Genomic DNA, 25,617 nt, shown 5'->3' with positions numbered 1-25,617 from the left:
AAAGGATTCTTTGAACTTATGAAGGACTTGTCTGAGTCTTTGGCGGTCTGTCTCACTCTGGAGTGCGTTAGCTTCTTGTAGAATTTGCCGCACTTGAGACTCGAAACCTGGGTACGGTTCCTCTGTCTGTGTGTCATCAGACAGGTTGGTATTGAGGGGTGTTGCAGGTGCATCAGTCTCACTGACAGGATGATGAGAGACTGTGTATATGGCGAGATGACTGTCTTCGGTCAGCTCCGTCCTGCACACCTGGTCTTTGGTTACAGGCATGACAGAGGTGATGGTGATGCATTTGAAGGGTGCAGTGAACAGTGTGTCGTCTGTACTCCCTTCGGGTATCAGTGCAGGTGGAATGGGCCCAATGATGGGTAATACAAGTTCAAAATCATGAAAATCATGGCTCACTAGCCATCCCAGCCGGAAGGCCTTGGGAATATTGATGTCGGTTGCAGTGCAGTTGTTGAACAGGATGTAGACTACACGAGATGATACTTCAGTGAGGGGTGTGGCTTCAAGTGTGAGTCCGAATTCCACACATTCAGGTGAGGGTTGGAAGAAACCCAGCGTGTGGTTCAAGGTTTGACCACATCTTATGTTGAGCCTGACAGCGACCCCTTTGGTGTATGCTGGTATCACCGTTCCCTGTTCGTTGACAAGTGTGCAAACTTCCGGGATGGTCTGTCCTGACCTGAGGTTGTCCTGACTGATGGAAACGTGTGGCTGTAAAGTCAGCGGGGCCCATACCACTTCATTCAACATGTCCACATGAGCCTTGAGGCGAATTAAAATGTCTGCTCCAATGTACAGATCGTGGGGCGGGTCCGGCAGGACCAGAAAATAATGGGTAAGGCACCGTTGATTCCATGTCAGGCGCAGCGCACAAATCCCTCTGGCAGATACCATAGAGGAGGGGTGTGAGTTCAAAGGGAAACGGGTGCGCTTGTTGGCATACGGAGGGTGGGGTGCCTTTTCACTGATTGCATTGAACAGTGAGAGACTAATGGCTGAGTTATCGGCCCATAGTGCTAGAATAATGTTCGTTGTGGTGATATCATTCAGCTGTAGGTCGTTCATGACCTTGGGGCAGAAGTTATCATTGTCTTTGGTGAGCTGAAATGTGCAGAGTAGCGAACTTGAACCTGGCTTTGGGGCTGAGGCTGTGTTCTCACAGTGTGCTGCAGGAGTTCCCGTGACCTTTGTGACCTGGCAGTCTGGCTCTGTGGGAATTTCTGTGACCTCTGTGACTTGACAGTCTTGCTCAGACGACGTATGCGTCTGGAAGGGAAGAGGTTCGCGCACTTGAGCCCAAAATTTCAGCTGTTTTAAATCCAGTAAGGGTTCAAAACGGTCCAGCAGGTCTTTGCCGATGAGGAATGGATAAGTGTTCATAGGGGAAACATAGATGGGGTGAATGAGGCTCATAGGTCCAATTGTCAGGTGAATGGGAGCTACGTGTTTGAGCTGGATGTCGTTTTGGCTATACGACTGCACGTTTAGCTTACACGTGTGAAGGTTAAGGGTACGATTCTGTCTCTGTGCTTCAAATTTGAGTTTGTCAAACAGTTGGGCAGATATCAACGTGAGGTCGGAGCCGGTGTCAACGAGGGCTTCGAGCTTCAATTCCCTTTCCACGGTGATGGTTAGATAGAGTTTTCGAGCCATTCCCTTCTCGATCAGGTTTCCCAAGAGTCTTGGTGTTGGGGCCTGTGCGTTGATCGGTAAGCCGTCGGGATATGTCTCGGGTGGCTCATTGTGAGTGCAGATAACCAAAACAGCACTTTCTGGTACCTTGGGGTGACGAAATGATGCTGCCTTGGTCAGGGGCTGTTGCTGTCAGCTGTAGTGAGTGCGTGCTGCTGACGTGTGGGGATGCAACAGGTAGTTCAATAGTCTGTGGTTGTAACACAGTGTTCAGGGTGCTTGGTGCAGTTTCAGGAAAGATGGGAAGGTTGGTTTCAGGTACCAGGTTCAGTCATGCTGTGTCCGGTTCATCCTTCTTGTCTTCCTTGCGAGGGTTCTTTTGGAGAAACTCTTTCAGGGCCTTGAGGAGCTCTGCAGCTTCAGAAGCGGCTGCAGTGTCTTTGTTAGATACGGGCTCAGGTCTGAGCTTACCGGTATCACGTCGTGAGTGGCCCCTTCGCCGGCTTTCTGGGCTTGGTGATCTTGGAGATTCTGTTCGGATCCTTCTGGGTTGCTGGCTGGCTTCCCAGGCGCTCACCCCCTTTTGGTTGTAGAAGGGGCGAGGCTGTTCCCAGGATCTCTCAGAGCGATCGTTCTGGTGCCTCGGACGGCCCCCACCACGACCACGCTGTCCTCTGCTGGCTGGGAGTGGTTTAGACTCTCCGTTGGCGGGTCTGTAACTGTGGTTCTGTTGGGCGCCCTCTAGAGCTAGCTCTGGACGATGCTCAGAGACAGGGCAAATGGTCGGGTGTTTTACAGTCTTTTCAGAAATGGTTTTCTGTTTGAGGTAAGCTTTGTGAGCTAAATCTCTTAACTGCTGGGTATTCATGCTGCGCGGGCACGCCAACACTCCCAGGTGGTGACTTATCGTGGAGTGAAGGTTTCGAAGGAACAGAGTTCTGAAATTGACGTCTTCCTCCATGCCTGGTTCATTGCGTGCCCCAAAGTAAGCACGTCGCAGTCGGTTATAAAAGTTCTGTGGTGTTTCAAGTCGACCTTGCCTGAGGTCCACGGCCGCGATGAGACCCTGGTCTGACTCAGGGTCAGAGTACTCACGAATTAGAGCTTGTCGTAGCTGCCTGTAGTCCGCTTTGACAGTTTCTGGTTGGCGATCTAGGAAGCTGCGTACCTCACGATTAGACGTGATTCTGAGTAGGTACAATCTGTCCCAGTTGTTCGCGTTAGCGACAGTTTGCAGGTGAAAGTCTATGTCTTTTAAATATGCGTGGACGTCGTGTCCTCCTGCAGGATCAGGGCTGAAGGTGGGAACGTTCCTGGCCAGCTTGTCAAGCCCTTTTGAGGCTACGTGGCTGTTGACTCTGGCTTCCTGGGAGGGCTCCCCTTCCTCTGCTGCTGACGGGAATTCGTGGAGACTAGCAGGTGACATTTTAAACAGTGGGTTGTCACCCCCCTTCGTAGCTCTTGGTTCTTGGCTAAAAGGTGCAGAATAGTTGGTCAGGGGAAACTCTGTGTTGTGTGTTTCCCCCTGCCGATCACGTTGCAGTTTATATGAATGTCTCAGTTCTCTGCGCACCGTGTCAAGTTCATCTTGGAGCTCGTGTCTTTGCTGGACAAGCTCATTGATCTCGGCTTGCGCTGACTGCAAATGTTTTTCATAAGCTTTGGTTTTAGCGTCTCTTTCTTTTAGTTCTGTGTTGGCTCTCTCCAGGAGGGATTCGCCACGCCGAAGCTTTTCGTTGAGGTCTTTCCTGGCGTCTTTCTCTGTCTTTTCTCTGTGGGCGGCGTCCAGACGGAGATCCTCCAGGGTCTTTTGAAGTCTTTCTACTTCCTTTTCCTGTTCTGTGTCCATTTCATCTTCTCTCTGGGCCTCCTTGGCTTGAAGCTTTAGCGTTGCGGCTTCCCGTTCCAGATCGGTGTAGCTCTTTTCGCTTAGCCGTGCCTGAGCGATGAGGTTGTGGGCGAGGCTTCCGAGGATCTTGACCAGGTCTTTGTGAGCGTAGCTCTGCGTTGGATCATGCGCCATCAGCTTGTCTAGCTCGGTGTCCAATTGCTCCTGGCTCAGCTGCTCCAGGTCCCCTCGACCGGTGTCCGTTATCGCTTCCAGCCAGATCGCTAGACGATCCCACGGGACAGCGGGACTGGATGACCGGGACATGCTGGCTCACTGTGGACGAGAGAAACACAACACACACACAAAGAGGCCAATGCAAGCTTGTTCCCTCTAACGAGCTATCACACGGCTATGCCGTTGATAGAAATTTCGGCTAACTGATGTAGACAGTTAGGCAGTTAGACAAATTAGACGATTTAGGCAATCAGGCGGGCGGTAGCCCTGTGGGTCACGTGGTGACCCGCTGCTTGGTCGTCACTTAATTACTTAGGTCTCCTTGGGGTCTCTTGGTGAACTGAAAGAAACACAATTACGACAGTCCGAACAGTGAAGATTGGCAAGAGCACCGTTATAACAAAACACAAAATTAATCAGGTCTGTCACGAGATGAAAAATCAGTGTGAAGGCTGGGAGTGTTAGAAAAAGGAAAATTAGAAGGGCTAAACCTACTTCCTGTCGTAACAGTCTCTGATAGGGCCTACAGCACGTTTGTCTGTCGGGGTAGGGGACCTAAGCAGAGGGTGTGGCTTTAGGGAGGAAAGGCTGGTCAAAACTTTTGGATATACCTGAGGGAATACCTGACGTTTGGCCTATAGTCTATACTCTATCACCTTCCTGGTGAGTCCTACAATAAATACACAAAGAGGGTAAACAGGTGAAAGTCTAAAATCAATTAGGGCTTTCTGGCTTACTGGATTGAGTAATTTATGGTGGTAGGCATAAGGGAAGTGACAAATTAGATATACAACTCAATTGGGAGTAGGTAAAACGAAACACAAACAAAAACAAAAGTTTGTATCAACTAATGATAAATCAAAGGGAACTTTGATAACTGTTAGTACTTATCAAAAAGGGGACCTAACCTCAATGGGGGGAGAGAGAGAGAAAGAAGGAGAGAAAAAAAAAAAATTTTTAATTAAATAAATAAAAAAATTAGAGAAAATAATTAACAAAAATAAAATTGTCAAAATAATGTTCTTATTAATTAATTCTTTTCACAAGGCCCACTTAATTCAACTTAAATTTAACGCAAGTTAAATTGAATTTGAATAAGCATGACAGGGGAATGTGAAAGAAACAAGAGAAAAAAAAATAATAATAATAATAATGATATCCTCGAGCGATAGAATAATTCAAATTAATTTCAAAACACATTTGAAACCAAATTTAAATAAGTCTGTAAGGACACAATAAGGAGAATAAGTCAGAAATGATATATCAGAGCAATCAACGATAAGTTTTAGGGATCTTCAATAGCTATAGCATTGTCTGAAAAACAAAAACAGGTTTAATGCACTTCACCCAGCATTGAGAGAGGTCAAAGGATAGAGAATCGGGAAGCTGATTTAGCAGGTTACGACCACACGGTGGCGTACTTCCTTCCAAGTGGACTGTCTGTAACTTGAACCTAATTTTAATCTAAGCTAGAGAAAATTATTTTTCCTTTTAAACTTCAAATTCAAATAAGTGTGTTCGATCAGCGAGACAGGGGACTTGGTTATTGCCTATATGCTAGTACGATTGTATAAATAAAAATGTTCAAAACTATAATCAGTAAACAATTTACCTGCTCTACTTATTTTGTTTAAGGCACAATTAATAGCGGGGAGTGGCACTCTCCGAAATTATCCCCGAGATGACGCTGTTGCGTTCGCGGGGGAAGGTATGGCGGCGTGTCTAATTTTAGAGTCGCCCTCTGGTGTCTAGCAAGCGGCGTTGCAACACCTTCTCGTGATTTTGGAACAAAAATCAATTTTTTGCAAAAATCACAATTCTTTTCAGACCACGTGAGTCTCTTCGTGCTGTATGGGCACGGAACGCAATGTGGTGGGTACAGGAATTTTCTTCTGTCTATCACACATTTAAAAGAGCTCCCATAGACATTAACTAGCTGACCGTTTTTTCAGCTTTCGAGTCCAATGTTTTAGGTTTCACAAATGAGTAGCAAGTTCACCGCTTAACCAGGAGTTTATCGTTTATCTCAACGATATCGTAGGAGGCCTCTTATTGAAATAAAGGAATCTCGCTTTATTCCAATCCTCCGCGTGAACAAAGAGACTCGTTTGAATCAACGCGGGTCAAACAATATTAAGAATGTGCTGTTCAGAGATTTCGTTATCCCCGGGACATTTAATATCGTAACATAGTTCTAGTCAATACTTTCATTAATATCGTCTAGTTATTCGACAGTTTACCGTTTATCTTAACGATATAATCTTAGGCTCTTATTAGGCCTATTATTGAAATAAAGGAAACTCGCTTAATTTCAATCTTCCACGTGAACAACAGCGACTCGTTTGAATCAACGCGGGTAACACAATATTAAAAATGTGCTATTCAGAGATTTCGTTATCCCCGGGACATTTAATATTGCAACATACGTGTAAGTTAATCTATACTTTCATTAATATAGGCTTACATATCAATACATTATTCGATGGCAGCATACGTGTAAGTTAATCTATACTTTCATTAATATAGGCTTACATACCGGTACATTTGTTCAATATGCTTGAACCGTTCACTTTAGTGAGTTCGCTTTGCGCGATTGGTCTCACAATTCGAAAACGCGCGTGCGTGTTATCAATACCCAAAAATACACATGCATCTGAATATGAATATTGCTCACATACACAAACGTTTGAAACTTGCCTAAGGATTCTCCACCATTAATATGTAGCGACAATGAGTCTTGGGGAAAGATCAACTCAAATGGATTGAATATTCATTGATTTATGAATATAATCTGCTGGTCGTTCATATTAAAACTCAATTTTCCCGATAAGGAAAAATGTTTAATTTAGTACAAGTAACCTCTTATAGAATTGTTTAAGTTATATGATTATTTCGTTTGTCCTGCAAACTATGGTCATAACTTCTCATTCAATTCTCAATAAGGAATTACTGCCTTACGAACGTCTAAAATAGTCTTAATTTTCTGATCAGGACAAATTAATACTTCCTAGGTTCGTACTGTTTATATCACTGAAATAGTAATACACTAAAGCGTAGGTAACGTTAATATCTTGGTTTCATTGACTTCGAGCATGGGGTGCAAATAACATATTCCGTTCACATGTACTTTTTGGGATTTTAATAAACACAAACTAGAGAGTATAACACTACGGTTTCACACAGAGTAAATATGCACAGACATACGTATAACAAAACGAAACAAATAAGGCACTAAACACAATTTTTCAGTAAGAATAACAGGAAAGAGAGAGAGAGAAGAACAACAGAGAGAGAGTAACAACGTTTCACTTCGTTCCTTACAAGAGACCTCAAGCAATTTAAATTATCCCTAAAAGGGAGCTCTTAGACGACCCTTAAATGCAGTTTGATTGTAAAAGGAAGATACTTGCTTTGTTCTGCTTCGTGCGTGTGTGTGTATCGGGTAAAATGTCCTTTCCGGGGCCTGTGGGGTGTGGCTCCAGGCTGCGTCCAACAAGGTTGCGGTTGCTAAGCGATGGAAGTCCGTTCTTGCTCGCGGTTATACAGAACTTAGTCAAACTCAGATGACCAAATAAAAGAAGTTATCAATGAAACGAAAGTTACAGGAAAGCAGCGAAAACTTCTTGCAGAAAGGTTTGGTCGGAGGTCTCCGGAGATGTCCTCCGAAGTTGGCGTTGTTTCTCTTTTGGCGGAATGCCACGATTAACGTTGGGCATCTGATTTTATAGATAAGATCGGCTATACCTCTCTTGTACGATGGCCCAATCGGATATAAGAGATCGAGGCGGGAAGAATTCTCTTTGTTTCGCGGACTCCCTCCTCCTGGCTAATCTAATGGGGGGTAGCGAAAAAAACCCATTTACCCTTTGATAGTTGGTACTCCTGTAATATTGCATCGTGTGGTAATCTCTAAACGAAATTCGATATATTCACATTTTTGTGGTTACAGAGGTACCAAACACTATGATTCTGTGCCTCAGGAATGCATAGATGTACAATTATTACCGTTACCGGCATACAGGGTTCATTGAACATACAATTAACGTCATGGCTGTTTTATGTATAGCATTTGAAAACATTGAATCATACACATATACATTTAATACAGTTTCCGCTAGTTGTTATCAATGAAGTCCTTATATCGTGAATTCTTTGGTGTGTGCGTAACTGCAGTCCGCGTGTGTTTGGGGGGTCATGTGTGTGCGCAGATCTTATGACTTGGGCCATTTGGGGGCCATAGGAGTCACGCGGAGCAGCTATCTCCTGAGGGGATCGTAAAACTGACTTAATCAATCGTTTTGTCCCAGACATGGTGGCGTCTTCAGGCTAACTCATGTTGGTATGCTGGTGTGAACAAAAGGCTGTGTTTAGCGCGATCTGACAACGCGCCTGCCAGATTGCCTACCCATCCTCATTAGTGTTACAATAGGATACTTTTCTCATGCATAAAGTATAGGCCTATATAAATAGTTTTTCACAATATATGTATATGTAATGTTGCATGTATGTTGCACGCATGTAAGTTACCAGAAGTGTTTCCAATATGTAATGCCCAGTGGTCTGGTGGTAATGTGCACTTGCTCTGGGCTTGGTAGCGCAGGGTTCAAATCCAGCCTATAGTGATCATTTCTAATGTCAACCAGTTATGTATAAAATAGTATAGTAAATAGTAAATGTATTCGTCATATCCAGAGCCCTGTGGCTCAGGGGTAATGAACACTGTGCTTAGACCTGGAAGTTCAGGGTTCAAGTCCAGCTTTGGGTAATTGCTCGCAATTCTTATGTGTTTCAGCAAAAGGAATAAAATGACCCGGAGATATGTGTCAAGTGTGCAGTGTCCGGTGGCTCAGTGGCAAAGATCACTACCCTTAGATCCAGAGGTCTGGGGTTTGAGTCCAGGTATTGACCTGTATGTGAATGGTGGAGGCTTGGTTCAAGCACTGGGAGAGGACGACCGGGAGAGGACGACCGGGAGAGGACGACCGGGAGAGGACGACCGGGAGAGGACGACCGGGAGAGGACGACCGGGAGAGGACGACCGGGAGAGGACGACCGGGAGAGGACGACCGGGAGAGGACGACCGGGAGAGGACGACCGGGAGAGGACGACCGGGAGAGGACGACCGGGAGAGGACGACCGGGAGAGGACGACCGGGAGAGGACGACCGGGATTTTGGGTGAGTAGAGTAGAGTAGAGTAGAGTAGAGTAGAGTAGAGTAGAGTAGAGTAGAGTAGAGTAGAGTAGAGTAGAGTAGAGTAGAGTAGAGTAGAGTAGAGTAGAGTAGAGTAGAGTAGAGTAGAGTAGAGTAGAGTAGAGTAGAGTAGAGTAGAGTAGAGTAGAGTAGAGTAGAGTAGAGTAGAGTAGAGTAGAGTAGAGTAGAGTAGAGTAGAGTAGAGTAGAGTAGAGTAGAGTAGCTTTTTGGAGGGAAAAAATTTGGGATCTGTTGCATAACCCCTGGCTTCTGTGCCCTCGAACCTCGGGGGGAGACACACTCCAACGTCTCCCCCCTTTCAGGATCTGGGAATCTTCTCCTCCTTCCAGCCACTTGGTTTTGGATCCTGGGTTCTCCACTCCGTCCACTCCGTCCACTCCGTCCACTCCGTCCACTCCGTCCACTCCGTCCACTCCGTCCACTCCGTCCACTCCGTCCACTCCGTCCAATCTCCAACCTCTTGGTTTTGGATCCTGGGTTCTCCACTGGCTCCGTCCGCTCCGTCCACCACCAGGCTTTGAACCCGGGATCTCCTGTGCCATGTTCAATGCTCTACCAGCTGAGCCACTGTGCCTTGCACGCTTGAAACAGTTCTCCGGGCGTATTCATCTTTTTTTTAATCACTTGTTCCTCATTGATGTAGCTGAACACTTAAAAAGGGTTTGGTCAGCCTCGAACCCTTAGCCACCTGTTCTCATGCCAGTGCTCTGCCACTTGAGCCAACGTGCCTTGCACGTTTGAAACACTTCTCCGGGCGTATTCATCTTTTTTTTAATCACTTGTTCCTCGTCGATGTAGCTGAACACTTAAAATGGGTTTGGTCAGCCTCGAACCCTTAGCCACCTGTTCTCATGCCAGTGCTCTGCCACCTGAGCCACTGTGCCTTGCACGCTTGAAACAGTTCTCCGGGCGTATTCATCTTTTTTTTAATCACTTGTTCCTCGTCGATGTAGCTGAACACTTAAAATGGGCTTGGTCAGCCTCGAACCCTTAGCCACCTGTTCTCATGCCAGTGCTCTGCCACCTGAGCCACTGTGCCTTGCACGCTTGAAACAGTTCTCCGGGCGTATTCATCTTTTTTTTAATCACTTGTTCCTCGTCGATGTAGCTGAACACTTAAAATGGGCTTGGTCAGCCTCGAACCCTTAGCCACCTGTTCTCATGCCAGTGCTCTGCCACCTGAGCCACTGTGCCTTGCACGCTTGAAACAGTTCTCCGGGCGTATTCATCTTTTTTTTAATCACTTGTTCCTCGTAGATGTAGCTGAACACTTAAAATGGGCTTGGTCAGCCTCGAACCCTTAGCCACCTGTTCTCATGCCAGTGCTCTGCCACCTGAGCCACTGTGCCTTGCACGCTCGAAACATGCCCAGTGGTCTGGTGGTAATGTGCACTTGCTCTGGGCTTGGTAGCGCAGGGTTCAAATCCAGCCTATAGTGATCATTTCTAATGTCAACCAGTTATGTATAAAATAGTATAGTAAATGTATTCGTCATATCCAGAGCCCTGTGGCTCAGGGGTAATGAACACTGTGATCACTACCCTTAGATCAAGAGGTCTGGGGTTTGAGTCCAGGTATTGACCTGTATGTGAATGGTGGAGGCTTGGTTCAAGCACCGGGAGAGGACGACGACCCTAACCCTAACCCACACATTAATTTCTGCTTCCTCGTCTCTGTCCCACCTTCATCTCCATCTCCATCTCCATCTCCGTCCCACCTTCATCTCCATCTCCGTCCCACCTTCATCTCCGTCCCACCTTCATCTCCATCTCCGTCGTCGTCTACGTCCCACCTTCATCTCCATCTCCGTCGTCTCCGTCCCACCTTCATCTCCATCTCCGTCCTCCAATTGCCGGTCATGACACCACCTGGCTTTGAACCCAGGATCTCCAGTTCCACGTACAATGCTCTTCCATCTGAGCCACTGGGTCCTGCACATGGAAGACAGTTCTCCGGGCGTATTTATCTTTTTCTTTAGGTCTGCAAAGTATCAATTGTTGACAATTAAAGATACAGAGGCTGGACTTGAACCATAGACCACCTGTTTTCAAGTTAGTGCTCATTCCCTTTGAGCCACTGTGCCGTTCACACTTGTGACATTTCTCCGGGTGTATTTATCTTTTTTCTTAATCAGTTGTGGATAAGAGATTCAATTGAACAGTTAATGTGTCATAGGTGAGCCTTGAACCCTTGGCTTCTGTGCTCCCGAACCTTCTCCTCCTTCCAGCCACTTAGTTCTCCTCTCCATTCTCTCCGTCACACCTTCTGAACCTCCGTCCTTCGTGTGCAGGTCATAACACCACCGGGCTTTGAACCCAGGATCTCCGGTTCCATGTACAATGCTCTTCCATCTGAGCCACTGGGTCCTGCACATGGGTGACAGTTCTCAACTATTCTCAAGTATCAACTATTGACAATTAAAGATCAAGAGCCTGGACTTGAACAATGGACCACCCGTTTTCAAGTTAGTGATCATATCCTTTGGCACATTTGTGACATTTTTTGGGGACTGTTTTTAAGGATCACAAACGATCTGTAGTAAAAAGAATTAAAGCATCAGAGCCTGGGATTGAACCTGTTGCCACTTGTTTCAGTTTGAGTTCTCACACCCCTGAGCTATTGAACTTGATGGATGAAATTAATCAAATTCAAAAGTTTTTATGCCAAGTCTAAAATATCTTAACCTAAAACAAAGTGTTCGTTCAACAAACAGGTGTTGTTCAAAATACAGGCCATGTCCAGAAATATTTAAAGCACAGAATGCTTTGCTTGAACCCAGAACCTTTCAGTTTGAGTCTTGCATTCATTCCACTGAGATTGAGATACATTCCTCTATTGACTTTATATCTGGGTCACAAAAGAAATGTCAGCAATTCCTGTAGACACTGCCAAAGTTTAACAAAAACATTCTGCAGAAAGTTGTGCAGGAAATGAATCATGTTTTAATGTAATGAATACTTATTTTACACATAGACAATTACTGATAGAACAACACTTGTAGATTCTGAGATTTGAACCCAGCACCCATATGAAGTGCATGTTTAACCTGTTAACCTATAAAAACACTTGCTTTCACAAACAGCTGTCTAGATGAATACGGCTCCCATGGCCATTTTTTTCAATCTCTGATTTCATTGTTTGATAAAACACATTGCCAAGAGGAAGAGATGTTTCTTCTCATAATACATCTGCTTAGAGCTCAGAAACATCAGTCATTTACCACACAAGCTTTCCACCGGGTGGTCATTATAACGTTCTTTGATTGAAAAAATTCATGAAAATTGAATAAACCAAAAGTTTAAAACAGCAGTTAAAGGCACACAGATCCAGGACACCATCCTTGGACATCACTCCTACACAGATGCAGAAAGTCAATGTACACAGTAAACGATGTTTGACTCAAATATTATTTATTCAATAAACGTTTTATTTTCATAAACTATTATTTGCAATCACATACAAATGCACACGTAAAAATTTGTATGAAAGTTTTTGATTGAACTTCGCCCTCCTGTGGTGACATGTGTGTGTTACACTTCTGCAACTCGAGGTAAAATAAATCGTAAGCCATCATGTGGTAAATTACACCTATTACAATGAAGCAACCTATTTCTGTATCTACAGCTGGAGTCACATTAATTTATAATTATATGAACTATCATTCAGAAGCAAATAAAAATCGTTAAAGTAGGAAAACTGGTATAAAAACCGATTGAACTTCGCCCTCCTGTGGTGACATGTGTGTGTTACACTTCTGCAACTATGCAAAAAAACATAAATGAGTGGCGTCATTATCAATTTCTGTATCTATAGCTCGTGTAACAATCCCTGTTAAATGTTAGTAAGGTGTTGCTTGGATTATCTGTTGTTTGAACTATATCTCTGTAATATTCTAACACATTGCTAATATCTTAGTATATGGAGCAAAACTGTAATCAATATCTGTATAAAGAAAATAATTAAGTTAGACAAACAATGAACCGGTTAATCATCTCATTTCAAGTGTTGTGAGCACACCACGGTTATTAAACAGATTTCGGTCATAAGATTAAAAAAATCATTACTCAATTTAGTCAAATCATGATTCAAAAACAACAACCCCAGTGTAATAAAAGTATAAGTTTAAGACAGGTCAAGGAGTGCTTGGGAGACCTGTTTGAGAGTCATGAGGTCAAATAAGGCACATGTCAGGTTTAAGACAGCACACAGGCATCATTCTCCTGTTTCAGATCTGTGCGTTTAGAGACAGCTTGAAGAAAATGATCCCAGTCTGGAGCTAATAGAGGTAATTCTGTCTGAAAATGATTCCAGAACCTGTCAGTGAAAACAAACATCACAATCTGTCAAACACAAAAGCTGTCTCTGAGAAACACGAGAATCCAATGTACGTATACTTTAATGAGCAATAAATGAATTAAACTAAAATACTTTATAGTTCTATGAAGAAAATTCTACAGACTATTTGAAGGGACATTTGCAATAATGCCATATATTCTGTACTACAGTGTATTTATTTTATTTTCATTATTTCTATACCATTTTCCCAAAATGCCTTTTCAGTAATGCTTCTTTTCAACAACGCCAAATCGTGAAAAGCGCTGCAGAAGTGATTCTGAATTTATATTCTTGAAATGTCCTTTATTATGCAGTTAAAAACGTATTATGTGTTGAGAAGTATGTAACAGAACAGTAACACGGTATTACCACGGTTAAAATGAGGAATACTTTTGCCATGTTTTGTTTTTGTGTGTCGTGTTGATGTTGTGTAGAGTTGTGTATTGATCTCACTTGTGATGGTATACATCAGGGTCTCGACTCATTCTGTTATTGAAGCCGATGTACAGGTCGTCCCACAGTCGGCCCATCACAACCACGTGTCTCATCACCCCCACTCTGTTTTTGATCTAAAAAAATATTTTCGTTTTAGTGATGTTTGCCTTAGCAACAGTCTGGCATGGTTAGGATGGGATGCTGTTACCTCTTCATACGGATGATCTCTCTCCGGTCTCTTGTCTGGAAAGGACAGATCCATGAAGTCCACTAAATAATCATACCCTCCATCCAGCGGCTTGAAATCATCGTCCGTTTCAATGACCTGACACATAACATACAGTGAGCGGACAGTTCATGCTGGTTTATGTGTTTGCTTGTGTTAAGAGAAGCTTTGAGATCCACCACCGGTTTGCTGATGAAAACATGCTTTTACCCGTATGACTAGATTGTAGCCTTTAAATCCTGCCCAGTTATAATAAAACTGGATCCAGCTTTTGTGTTTAAAGATATCATTGGAAATGGAAGCATTCATCTCATCCAAATACAAGTCAAAGTCCCAACTGTTCTTATAGATCTTTGTAGGGTTCGGGGGTTGAGTGATCGCATCCCTGTGGTTTTTCAAGAACAAAGAGAACACACACACTGATGCAAATACAAATCATGCCCTGAAAAAATAAAGGTTATATTTTATTTACCAAGTACACTTTTAGTAATGCTTGAGGAGCTTGCTCACTTTTACTATATATATTTTTACTTTACAATAGTAAAGTGTAGTTTAAATAGTCAACTTAGGCGTGACACTGGTAGACTTTAAGTACACAAACCATTTTTTGGTTTATCCTGCAAATCGTAGTAAATCACACATATTTCTGTTTATAAATGTATACTTTTAAGTGTACTGCATAACTTCTTTGAGGGGAGTATTTTTGTAAGTTTTCTTTAAAGCACCACTTTGAAATCATTTGAGACATTATTTTAACTACAGTGGTACAGTGGACTTTTACTGCCACTGCTACCTGAGCAGCCTCCTGCCTGCGGAAGTGTGTTGTTGTTGTTGTTTCCAAACTACGTTCCTGCATTTGCCGGATCAATCAACAAGTAAACTTATTCATGTGTATTGTGCTGCCCAATGGGAAGCTTATACAGCAACGTTATTTACGACACTGGTAAGAGACAATTGTGCTTATTAACCACATGGGGGAACCTTTGAGCAAAAGTTCTATAGTGGTGCTTTAAGTAAACTTAACATTTTACAACTTATATATTATTTTTGCGTTTACATTACTATGTATGTAAAACTGTACAAAAACTATTTTAAAGGCTAATCAATCATAATGATTAATCTAAGTATACTTGAAATACTTCTATAGAGGAGATGTCTTAAACGGACAGAAAAGTCCAAACATGTTTGGAGATAAGTATTCATTTTAAAGTTTAATCTTAAGTATATTTCTGAAAAAGTAAAGTGAATATAAACTTTCTAATTATACCATTTAAAAGAAGTATACTCCTACACTTTGTAAGGGTATACTCATACTCACATCATACATACTAGCTCAAACATCCTACATACAAAGATATGAAAACAGACCTGTTGGATTGATCTGCTAAAGCCTGAGCCACATCCAGCACAGAACAGGGTAAAGGGGTCCAGGTTAGGATATTTGGACAGCTCTTGCGTATCGAAGCGTTCAGATCTTCTGCGCTGTTCTTAGTATTTGTCTCCTTTATGTACCTGTTAGTCATGTTTAAATATTCATATAGAGAAAAATCCATAACAAGGGGTTACTCTCTCATGGCAAAACCGTGGTACAGTTGTGAATGAATTTGTCTAATAAAATTACCGGTCTGAGGGATGGGCTTCTGTGAAGTAGCCGGCAAAAGGACAGTAGATCTTGGGCTGTAAACTCTTCACCAGCTGAGTCTTATAGGTCAGTAGTTTCTTTCTCTCATTTTTAATGTAATCGGCCTTCCAGCTTTCTTTTGGAGTAAATACACAATAAATAAACAGTAACAGACTGGGAGTCAATATACGTTTTTATAATATATTGAGTCCATCAGTTTGCTTTCAATCACTATCTCTGAATGCTTTCTTTTGTCCCCAAAAATCACAGATTTCATAACTCACCGGTGTATTTCCCACCATGGAAAGTCATTGGAAAGCCGGAAGCACCGCCGGCGAAGTCGCTCATCATCACGTCGACACCGTGTGGAAGACGCCCGTTGTTCGGCCTGGTGCAGTCCACCGTATTCAAGATCATGTGACCTTATGAGAGAGTTCAGAATATACCAATTGGCAACTTGTTTATGTTTTTTATCGAGCAGAGACAGTGAAGGGGACAAGATCATGTCAGAACGCCTTCATTTACAGTAATACACTGATTCAAGACAAACCATGCTGTCTATGACTTGGGGTAGAAATGTGTCAACATCCATACACACAAAATCTTAAAATACTTTTGAAAATAAACTCATTTTTGAAATCTTTGTTGCACATTCGTTTTTAACATTGCTTTGATGAGTTAATGATGACATTAATAGTGTCAGTAGGCCAGGGGTGTAGCAAGCTTTTTTTAAAGTGAGGGGGATGGATGTGATTTGTTTATTAACAATAAAAATTAGGGATACAGTGACAGAGGGGTACAGAATGTATAACATAGCTTACAAGATATAAAAAGCTTCCCATTTAAATGAATGATACTAGAAAAGTATAAAAGCACACTCGGAACACAATAAGTCAAAACTCTGTGGTGAACATACACAGCAGTAGACTTGCTAAAGAATCACAAACACTTGAATAATCCTCCGGGGCTTTTTTACCTTACTCGGGAAATAACCATAACCATAAGTTCCATAACCATAACGACTAAAGGCAGAACAGCCAATCATCAGCCAGTCACATGTTTGAGAGGAAGGGGGAGAGGAGACAGCCGCAGACAATAGAGCGGCCAGAGAAATGGAAATGTGCATGACTGTAGTTAGGCATTTGTGCAAAACTGTTGGTCTTGAACCCTCTCACCGGGAAAGTGTGGGTGTTAAAACCCCCACATCCACCACAGATGCGACACGCCTGCAGTAGGCTAACAGTGTGTAATTCAAACTAAAATATGTGTGGAATGCCAATTAGTTTAAAACTATAATCAAGCTATAATAATTAATTGTTTTGAGTTCAGGAAATAAAGGATCCTCCCTCAACTATTCAAAACGCATGGACAAGTTTAAACTGAGCTGTAAAAGTAGATCAGTCATCGGACTTTATTTATGGGTTGCAAGGGACTGAACAATGACGGTAAATGAAAGTAAAATTAAAGTGTGACTTCTAGAGAACAGGAAGAGATTTTATCAATAGTTATTTTTCCTGTGGTGTTGGCATCTTTTCTTCAATAGCGTGCAGCCCACAAATACCTTTATTTCTTCTTTCTCACTAGGTCTAACCATCTGTAAAAACAGCTAGGCCACGTGAACAAAATGTGTGTCATGTTTTTACATTTCTTACAAATCATCCAATAAATGTAAACCATTTTCTGTAAAAAAATAAAAGTAAAAAACCTTTATATTCCACGATTAAACATGTGTCCATCTCAGGATGTACGCAGTCCATTAGAATCATGAATCTCAGGTGCTCATCGACCTTGACAGAATATGGCAAAAATGGGTCAACCTTTTTCAACATCAATGTGTATGTTAGTAAGGCGAGAAAGGCGTGTAAATAACATACATTCTGCCATATGCCGAAAGGCACAACGTTGATGTTTGTCAAGTTCACCCCGCTTTTCTCCAGGTACCTACAACAGAAGAATGAAAAACAACCAGTCGATCCAAACGTGTCGGGCAAGCCCTGTGAGTTTGATTTCTCTTCAGGTTTGTCTCACCAGAACACCGGCCGCGAGGTGTCTCCAACATAAATGGGAATATCTGGCCGCTTCTCGGCGAGTAACTTCAAAGTGGGGTAGCTGAAAAGGCAAGAGTAATTTGACCACGAAAATGAATCACCTGTCACAGTCATCATTGTCTGCTCACTAGGGGCTTAAAACGTGTGATAGCCTAAACATACGACATACAGAATACAAGAAACAAACCTCAGATGGTCGGAGTGCATGTGACTAATGTAAATGAGATCCGCCCGGCAGAGTCTGTCCATGGCGTCAGATGGGGGTTCGTGCAAGAGCCACCATCCTCTGGCAAACGCTGGGCCGGTCAGCCACGGGTCAAACATCATCCTCTTGCTTCCGGCTTTAAGTTCCATGCACGCGTGTGTCATGTACGTCAACTAACGAACACACACACACACACACACAACAACAAATGATACGCAGAACCTTTATTTCAGCGTAGTATTTCTCAGTTAACACTGTTTAGTGTTGCAGAAAACTGTCATGTGATTTCTCTTAAAAAGCATTTATACGAGTCAGTTACATTCAAGTCTGTTATATGGAGTCTTATCAGTCATAGCTCGGTCACATCCCTTATATAGAGTGTGTCTACACACACCTGTCACAGAGACTCTTTCTTAAAAGGTGTACATTTCTATTTATGATACAGGCCAGCCTATGGGTTTCAATCAATATATAGGCGACAACCCCATGTGGCACAACCTGCTTCCTGTAAATGCACTCATTTAGAAAATATAATATTTACATTATTTAAAATATTTAAGTTAATATCCAGATCTTTTTGTAAGAATATTTCAATTTGATTTAGTTCCACATATCCTGTGCATGGCTCGATGTGTTGCGGTAATGATATTTTCAGCAGAAAATGCAATAAAACACAAAAATAATTCATTCTTTTTTTGCGAGGTAGGTAACACAATTGTCTTTATGATCATTTTCTGAATTTTACGTTTAGAAACATTACAGCCATAATGTTTCAATGGCGTCATGAATAGCAGCAACTGCGACCCGTCACCTGTAAACGCTTTAAAGGTGTCCTGAACTGGCTGTTTTAATTATTTTATATTGTTATCTGAGGTCTAGTTATGATTTTTGGATGGTTTTTACATAAAAAATATTAATCCAAAAAGTAATCAGCTATTTTCTACCCGGGTTTCGATGCCATCTCGACAAAACGCTCTGTTTTATGGGCGTGCCGTATAGAAGACTTGGAAGTAAACACAGACTGTTATGATTGAATATTTCCCAGCATGTTTTGCATAAGACTGCATTTTGAGAGTTATTTTCTTAATGAAGTGTTGTTTTATGTGTTTTTCAGTAAAAGGATACACTTGTTAGGGTTAAAAGTTATTTTACATTTGAGATTTAGAGAAATTTGTAATAATTTTTAGGTTTTGTGGTTTTCATTGTTTAGAAAAGCGTTGCCTTTGCTTATGTAGCGGGCGGTTACATTTTAAATTAGAATTTCTGTTTAGCTTGGTCAATTTCATATCTTCTATCGAAATAAAAGAAAATGTTACGTCACATTTGCATAAAACACTTAAATTGAGAACGTTAAATGAAAATATGAAACGTTAACATATAAAAATGATGCTTGTTTAACTAACATACATTTTGGCAACTTGAACATAATAACTGATGTGCATATTTTTTCATGTTGATCCAACTTTTGGATCTTTGTGGAGGCAGTGTTCAACCTATCTTTGATAGATAGGTGCATTTCCTGGACATGGCATTTGTAACAGTTATCATTTCAGTAACAAGGGGATTTCAGCTCTGACACTGAAAGGATGTTCGCTTGAATACGGCTCTCTCTTATATAACAAAAGCTGGGGTTAAAATTGATGTCTTAATACATTGTGTCTTTAAATGGACCGTGCCAACTGTGTCACACCCAAAAGCAAACAAACATTTACAGCAGAAAACTGGGCATGAATAAATATAGAAATGAGCGGTGGTTATGATCAAATCTCTTGTTAGGTTTTATCTTGAGGGTGTTTTACCTGATTGTTGTCCTATCTGAAAAGAATAACAAGAAATAGAAAGAAGGCTCATGTTTGCTGTACTCTCAAAAAGCATGTGCAAATATTTAACACATTGTTTGTGTCATCTGAACACATTGTGTGTTAAATATATTGTCAGGAACAGTTAGGGAGCAGGAATGCAGCCTGCAGTGGTACAGAAAACACAAACTTGATTAAAAACCCACGATGGGGAACTTAAATCACTTACTAGACAAACATGATAAGACTAATCTGCACGCAATTAAAGACACGGGGCAATGTGGGGCAGGGTGGGGCAGGGTGGGGCAGCAAGGTACATCAAACAAGGCAAGGTACATGGCAAAAATACAAGCAAACATCACAAAATGAGCAAGCACATGACAATAGACATGAGGGAATTAAATAGAGAGATTAACAAAGGAGATAAGAATGGGCAGGTGTGGGTAATGAGACACAGGTGGGAAGCTAACAAGGAAACAAGAGTGGGGGCCGAGAGAACGTACATTATGTCTTGATAGATAATAATATGTTTCTCTCCACACAAAACACGTGGCTCTGCCATGATCCTGCCACTATGATATCAAGACATAAGGAGAAAGAACCATGACATATATAAAAAGGGACAAGTTAAAACTGACACAAATTGTGTTGACTCAGAAGAAACAAAGAGATGTATTATCTATATATATTATTACATACAGTATAAAATCTATTTTATGTTTTTATTTCCTTATGAGTCTGAAAGATCTGGGTAGACATTCGTTTCAAATTTTATTTTATTTTATTATTCCATTTATTACTATTTCCTTTATATATTTACTAACCTTGACTATACGTTTATGCATTTATTACATTTGATCTCTCCCATATATTTATTTTATCGTTTTAATATTCATTTTTATTATTATTATTTGTTACCTTTTGTCCTTATTTTTAACACTGTTCAAATTTCTTTCCTTCATCTCTGTATCTAACTGGTATTAACTCACAACGGAGTCGATATTTTCAGATTTAATATGTTTCTGACAAGGAAAGATCTAGTGAAACTGGACTCTCATTTTGGATCTAGATCTGCAAGCTATATCCATAGTTGGATCTATCAATTCTATCACTGTAAACCCTAATGTTGTATGTACTTAAACAATCAAGTGAGGTTAACTAAACATTAATTAAAATTTTCAGTTTTGGGCCTGTCACTTAAAAATATGAGTTCATTCAACTGTATGTACCTTCAAGATGCATAAACTTAAAATTGCAAGTGTTCTGAGCTCAAAATCATGATTAGTCCTCAAAAATAACCCCTTAAAATAGGTCATTTTCACAAATGCAGTCTTCTTGACTAAAATGTTAACACCTTGTGCAACGTTTAAGTGCAAGGTCTTTTCTCTAGATGTGTGAAGTGTTGTACAGTTGATGTACTGCTAATTTTGTTGTCACCACCTTTGCAGTGTTGGTGTGACCCGTTTCCATTACAGTAGTATTTTACTGTATTTTCATTAATATAGACATTTTGTCAATAAAAATTCAAAGATTAAATATGCTGTTCATTGTTTTATTTCAGTTCGCTATGCACAAAGGTTCAAAAATAAGAACAACATTTGCATGTTGAGTTGAGTTAACTTAAATATATAACTACACTTGAAATTATTACCAAGTTAAGTGAACTAAATAATTGAAGAACATTATATAAGCACCAAGTTTGGTGAACTCAATGATTTGAGTATAGTCTACAAAACTGCCAAGTTAAATGAACTTAAATATGCTAGTTTTAGGAGACTCCATTACTCAATTAAATTGAGGCAACGAGTTTACTCAATCAATTTAGTTCAGTCAACTTATTAGGGTTTTCAGTGTAGTATTCTTTTTATAGTATACTATTTTATTTTCTATTTTTACTGTTAAATACATAGTTTTTAATGTTATGCATTTTACTTTGTATTTTTGTTGTTCTGTTTTTCCATTTTTATGTATTTCAACCTTTTAAAAACACAATTGTTTACTTTGACCACGAATTTTCAAGGTCAACGTTTAATTCCATAAACTCTATTTCTTCTTCACAGACAGGTTATATATTTTCCCATTTCAAAAACTTTAGGGCTGAGTCTGAATTAAATGACGATCTGACACATTTATTAACTCAATTGTCATGGTTTGCGTGCCATAATGTCATTATCATACCAATCTGACTCATTTCTTTAGCTTGTGTCAAAGTTGTTTAGAGATGTTTTAGATTCAGTTATTGAACAGTTACGGGTCGTTCTGTACACTGTGTCCAAAGACTACAATTGAGATGTCAAAGAGATGTTTGTTTTCTAAAGAAAGGGCGCAGTGAACATTGTTTATAAACAACAACATTTTTGACACCCCCGATCAGTGCAAATATTAGGAATATGAAGATATTACAGATTTTATTTACCGTGAGTTCCCCAGCTTGTAGCTCTTGTCCCTCTCGGGGGTCCAAAGTCCAAGGGTCTGGTGGATTCAACTCAAATAATTCCATACTGCCATCAGTATCTGAAATCACTACCTCTATACATACAAACACAATGAAATGGAGGATGTTATAATTCCAAAATGTATAGATCACAAAACATTTAATCTGCAGTATATAATACACGAGTGCATATTCAAAATTACAATCACAATTTTAGATCAGATAGAACTGTGAATTTGGAGATAGCTGCAGCATTAAGATAATTACACTATTTGTAAGTTAATTATCTTAATGCCCTACATGTTGATGCATCTCTTCCGTCAATAAAATAGCTGATTGATTTTAACCTCTAATTATTTTCTGTCTTAAAAACATTATAAAAAAAGAAATTGCACTAACCTCACTATTCTTAGCTTTGTATACTGTGCTAGGCTTTAATGGACTAGTTTTGATGCACTTATGCATTTTGTTGCCTATGTTGTAATAATTGCTTCCAATGTTTCTTCATCTGTAAATCGCTTTGGATAAAAGCGTCTGCTAAATGACTAAATGTAAATGTAGGTTTAAGTCAACAAACACACACGCAGTAATGCTGGCGTTAGTGTGTGTGTGTGTCTGGAGTTTTATTTCTGCAGCCAAATGATGACTGACACATTCCTTCTTCATAAGAGTTTAAAGAGTTCGTTTCGCAGATAATTAAGGTGGGGCGGATAGTATGTAGTATATATTTGTTATGCTGCCGAAGGCTCCGAGCTTGGTGATTCTCCCGAACTCGGAGCACCTCGTGTGCTGAAACGGGCTAGTGTTGCAGAGTCGGATGTTGCGAGACATTCGGGAGAACTTGACTATTTATACGGCTGAGAGGATGATTGCTAATCAAAACCCAGCCGAGTCAGTTATTCCTCCCGAACTTTGTTAATAAAACATCATTAAAACAGACAATAAAACATCCTTTTTTCTGTTCTTCTTACCGAGTTCATCTTGAAGAAAGCTGTCAGGAGGGTTGACATACTCCATGGTGGACACATCAAGTTTCCAGTAGTGTTTAGTACAACGCACTGTTCTGTTACACATTCACACAAAACAGACTGTAAAGAATATGCGCACTCATACAGTACACACTAAACAAATCGTGTAAACAAAATGTCAAACAAATTTTATTATATTCAAGAACCAACATCTGCTGATTTAACATAATCAAAATCATCTGAAGATCATGTAGCCTAGCTACTCCATGCACACATTTATATAAAAAAGAATAAAACATTTACCCACCTCCCATCTAAGTCCTCGATATCTTTAATGAAAAGTCCTCCCTGGTGCTTGCATTGGTTTTTGCATGCCCGTGTTTTATCTTTGTCTTTGTAAATGATGTAACATTTGCCATCCTCTGGATTTTTCTTGAAATTGAGGCCATCCTTTAGTTCACAGACTGCTGATGCCTCTAGCCGTAAAACCATCCGTGATACCTGAGGTGTCATTGTGCTCCAGCAGCCTCAGATTATGACTGATTTTACTTATCAAATTATTCAGAAAAGAACCACAACAGGGTGAATTTACTGTAATAACAAAATAAAAGCAAGTTTATTGTAGAGAGAAAACATAGTTGTGTTCAGATGCCCATTTTAACCCTGCCTAGGACTCTGTCTACAGTTTACTCTATCATCTTGGTCCGATGATAAACACATTGACCAGGTGTTATCATACCAACATGGACAGTGGAAAATTACTTCTTTACAATATTGTCTTGTGACGTTATTATGAACTTTGAGAATAAGACCACAACATACTGTTCCGACCATCCGACCATTTTTATTTTCTATTCCAACACTAGCCTTAATAATCTTTCATGTTTTTTGGATATTCTATTTCTGTTGTAAATATATACAGTATATATATACCGATATGTGTCAAAAACACTATGTAGTGGAAACCTAAATGCTTGTTCAAAAAAAATTTTTATAAAGGAAGCTTGTATTCATATTATTTTGGATTATTATGAATCGTGACTTTCGCTGTAAACTCTGAAGTCAATTAAAATGATCAAAGTATTAAATAAAAAGCAAATGAAATACGTAACACTGTTTTGAGATCATCTGCATGATCTGATCTGAATCCTGTTTGGGGTGTGTCATTTGTTGAAGGTTTGTAAACACTAATGTTACCACAAACATGTACCGGGAAGAACACACTGTACCTCCTGTCTACACATCACACCCAATTTATCTTTACAACTCTGATCCCTAACAAAAGTTTATTTCGATGCTGCGTTTCAAAATGCTGTGAGAACATTCTTTGTTTGACTGGTTGTGAAGCACATGTGCCAAATACACCAAAGATTTGTTTAAATAACCTCGGTGGCTGACATGATTACCAATACACACCTGAGGCGTATAGATCCATGTGAAACGGACATATCCAGTGTTGCAATTTAGCAATTTTGTTGCTAGATTTAGCAACTTTTTAGATGGCCTTGGCAATTTAGCTAAATTTGTTGCTAGGTGCTTTTTGAAAGCAATTTAAAAAAGACATTTTGGCAACTTCTAGCAGATTTGAAAAGTGACTCAAATAATAAGACTCAAAATAATGATCTTTTCAGTCAGACACTCTAGACTTTTGCAGCCAAGCATACAAGTAACATAGACAAGTGGTTCCCAAACCAGTCCCGGAAGACCCCTAGTATTGCACATTTAGTAGGTTTCCCTCATCTGACATCCTATTCAGGTCTTTTAGTCTCTGCTAATAAACTGATGAGTCGGATCAAGTGTGTCAGATGAGGGACACATACTGTGCAGTACTAGGAGCGTTAAACCATACAGTTTGTTTAAAGATATATTAAGGTATAATAATGCTAATGTAATTGTCCACCATATAATGGATAAGGCTAAATCTATTTGTGAAGAAAATACAAATGCAGCATCCAACAGAATGTAGAGTATAAAGAGAAGTGAATATAATATATAACTAATAAAATAAATGAACAATTTGTTTCCAAAAACATGTAACATTTTTAAAAGATTCATAAATCATGTTTTTTAGCTGTCTTTTTGGAGTTATTATGGCTTGATTTCAAACAAACCAACTGCAGTTTAATTGTTGGAATGCACAATAAAAAAGAAAATAGTAAAATCTCATTTTGGAAATAAACTCTTCAAATATATAACAAAATAAAGAATAAAAGGACAATAAAATAACAAATTAAATACAGCACAAAATGTATGTCTGTACTCAAGTCAGCAATACACACACATAAACAGGTTGCTATTTTAAGAAATTCAGATCCTACAATCTATCAATATCCTTCTATTTAACTTTTAAAAAAAAATTGCAGTAATGTCATGTATTCTGTCCGATATGAAAGCTATATTTAACACATTTTTCTGACTGATTTTTTGTAAAGCTGCTGACACCACATTGTGAAATAGTCCACTGTTCAATTTATTTTTATTTATAATCTTGACATCACTTTGTCTTTAACTATAAGTAAATATTTAAAATTCATGTTGCAAGTAAATATATATTGAGAAGAGAATTACCTGCTCTGTCCAGGGTGTGAGTTACCTTCGAACAGGGCATAGTGTCCCTATCATTTATGT

General features: G+C 40.2%; 1 protein-coding gene across 1 annotated transcript; it reads right to left on the bottom strand.

The window, feature by feature from the left end:
* Positions 1-12,314: 12,314 nt before the first annotated feature.
* On the bottom strand, positions 12,315-25,617 carry cmah (cytidine monophospho-N-acetylneuraminic acid hydroxylase). The gene is made up of 15 exons (XM_079455316.1): positions 25,558-25,617; positions 23,297-23,580; positions 22,993-23,084; positions 22,004-22,116; positions 17,771-17,961; positions 17,564-17,644; positions 17,410-17,476; positions 17,241-17,322; positions 15,820-15,957; positions 15,536-15,671; positions 15,283-15,426; positions 14,125-14,299; positions 13,897-14,013; positions 13,707-13,822; positions 12,315-13,232 (listed from the first exon to the last, which is right to left on the bottom strand). Exons 2-15 carry the CDS (start codon positions 23,500-23,502, stop codon positions 13,112-13,114), a joined length of 1,779 nt encoding a protein of 592 aa, XP_079311442.1. The 5' UTR covers positions 23,503-23,580; positions 25,558-25,617; the 3' UTR covers positions 12,315-13,111.

This window comes from Barbatula barbatula (assembly GCF_947034865.1).
Source record: "Barbatula barbatula genome assembly, chromosome: 4".
NCBI lineage: Eukaryota > Metazoa > Chordata > Actinopteri > Cypriniformes > Nemacheilidae > Barbatula > Barbatula barbatula.
Note: the sequence above shows the minus strand (reverse complement) of the source record. Positions and strands in the feature narration are given on the sequence as shown.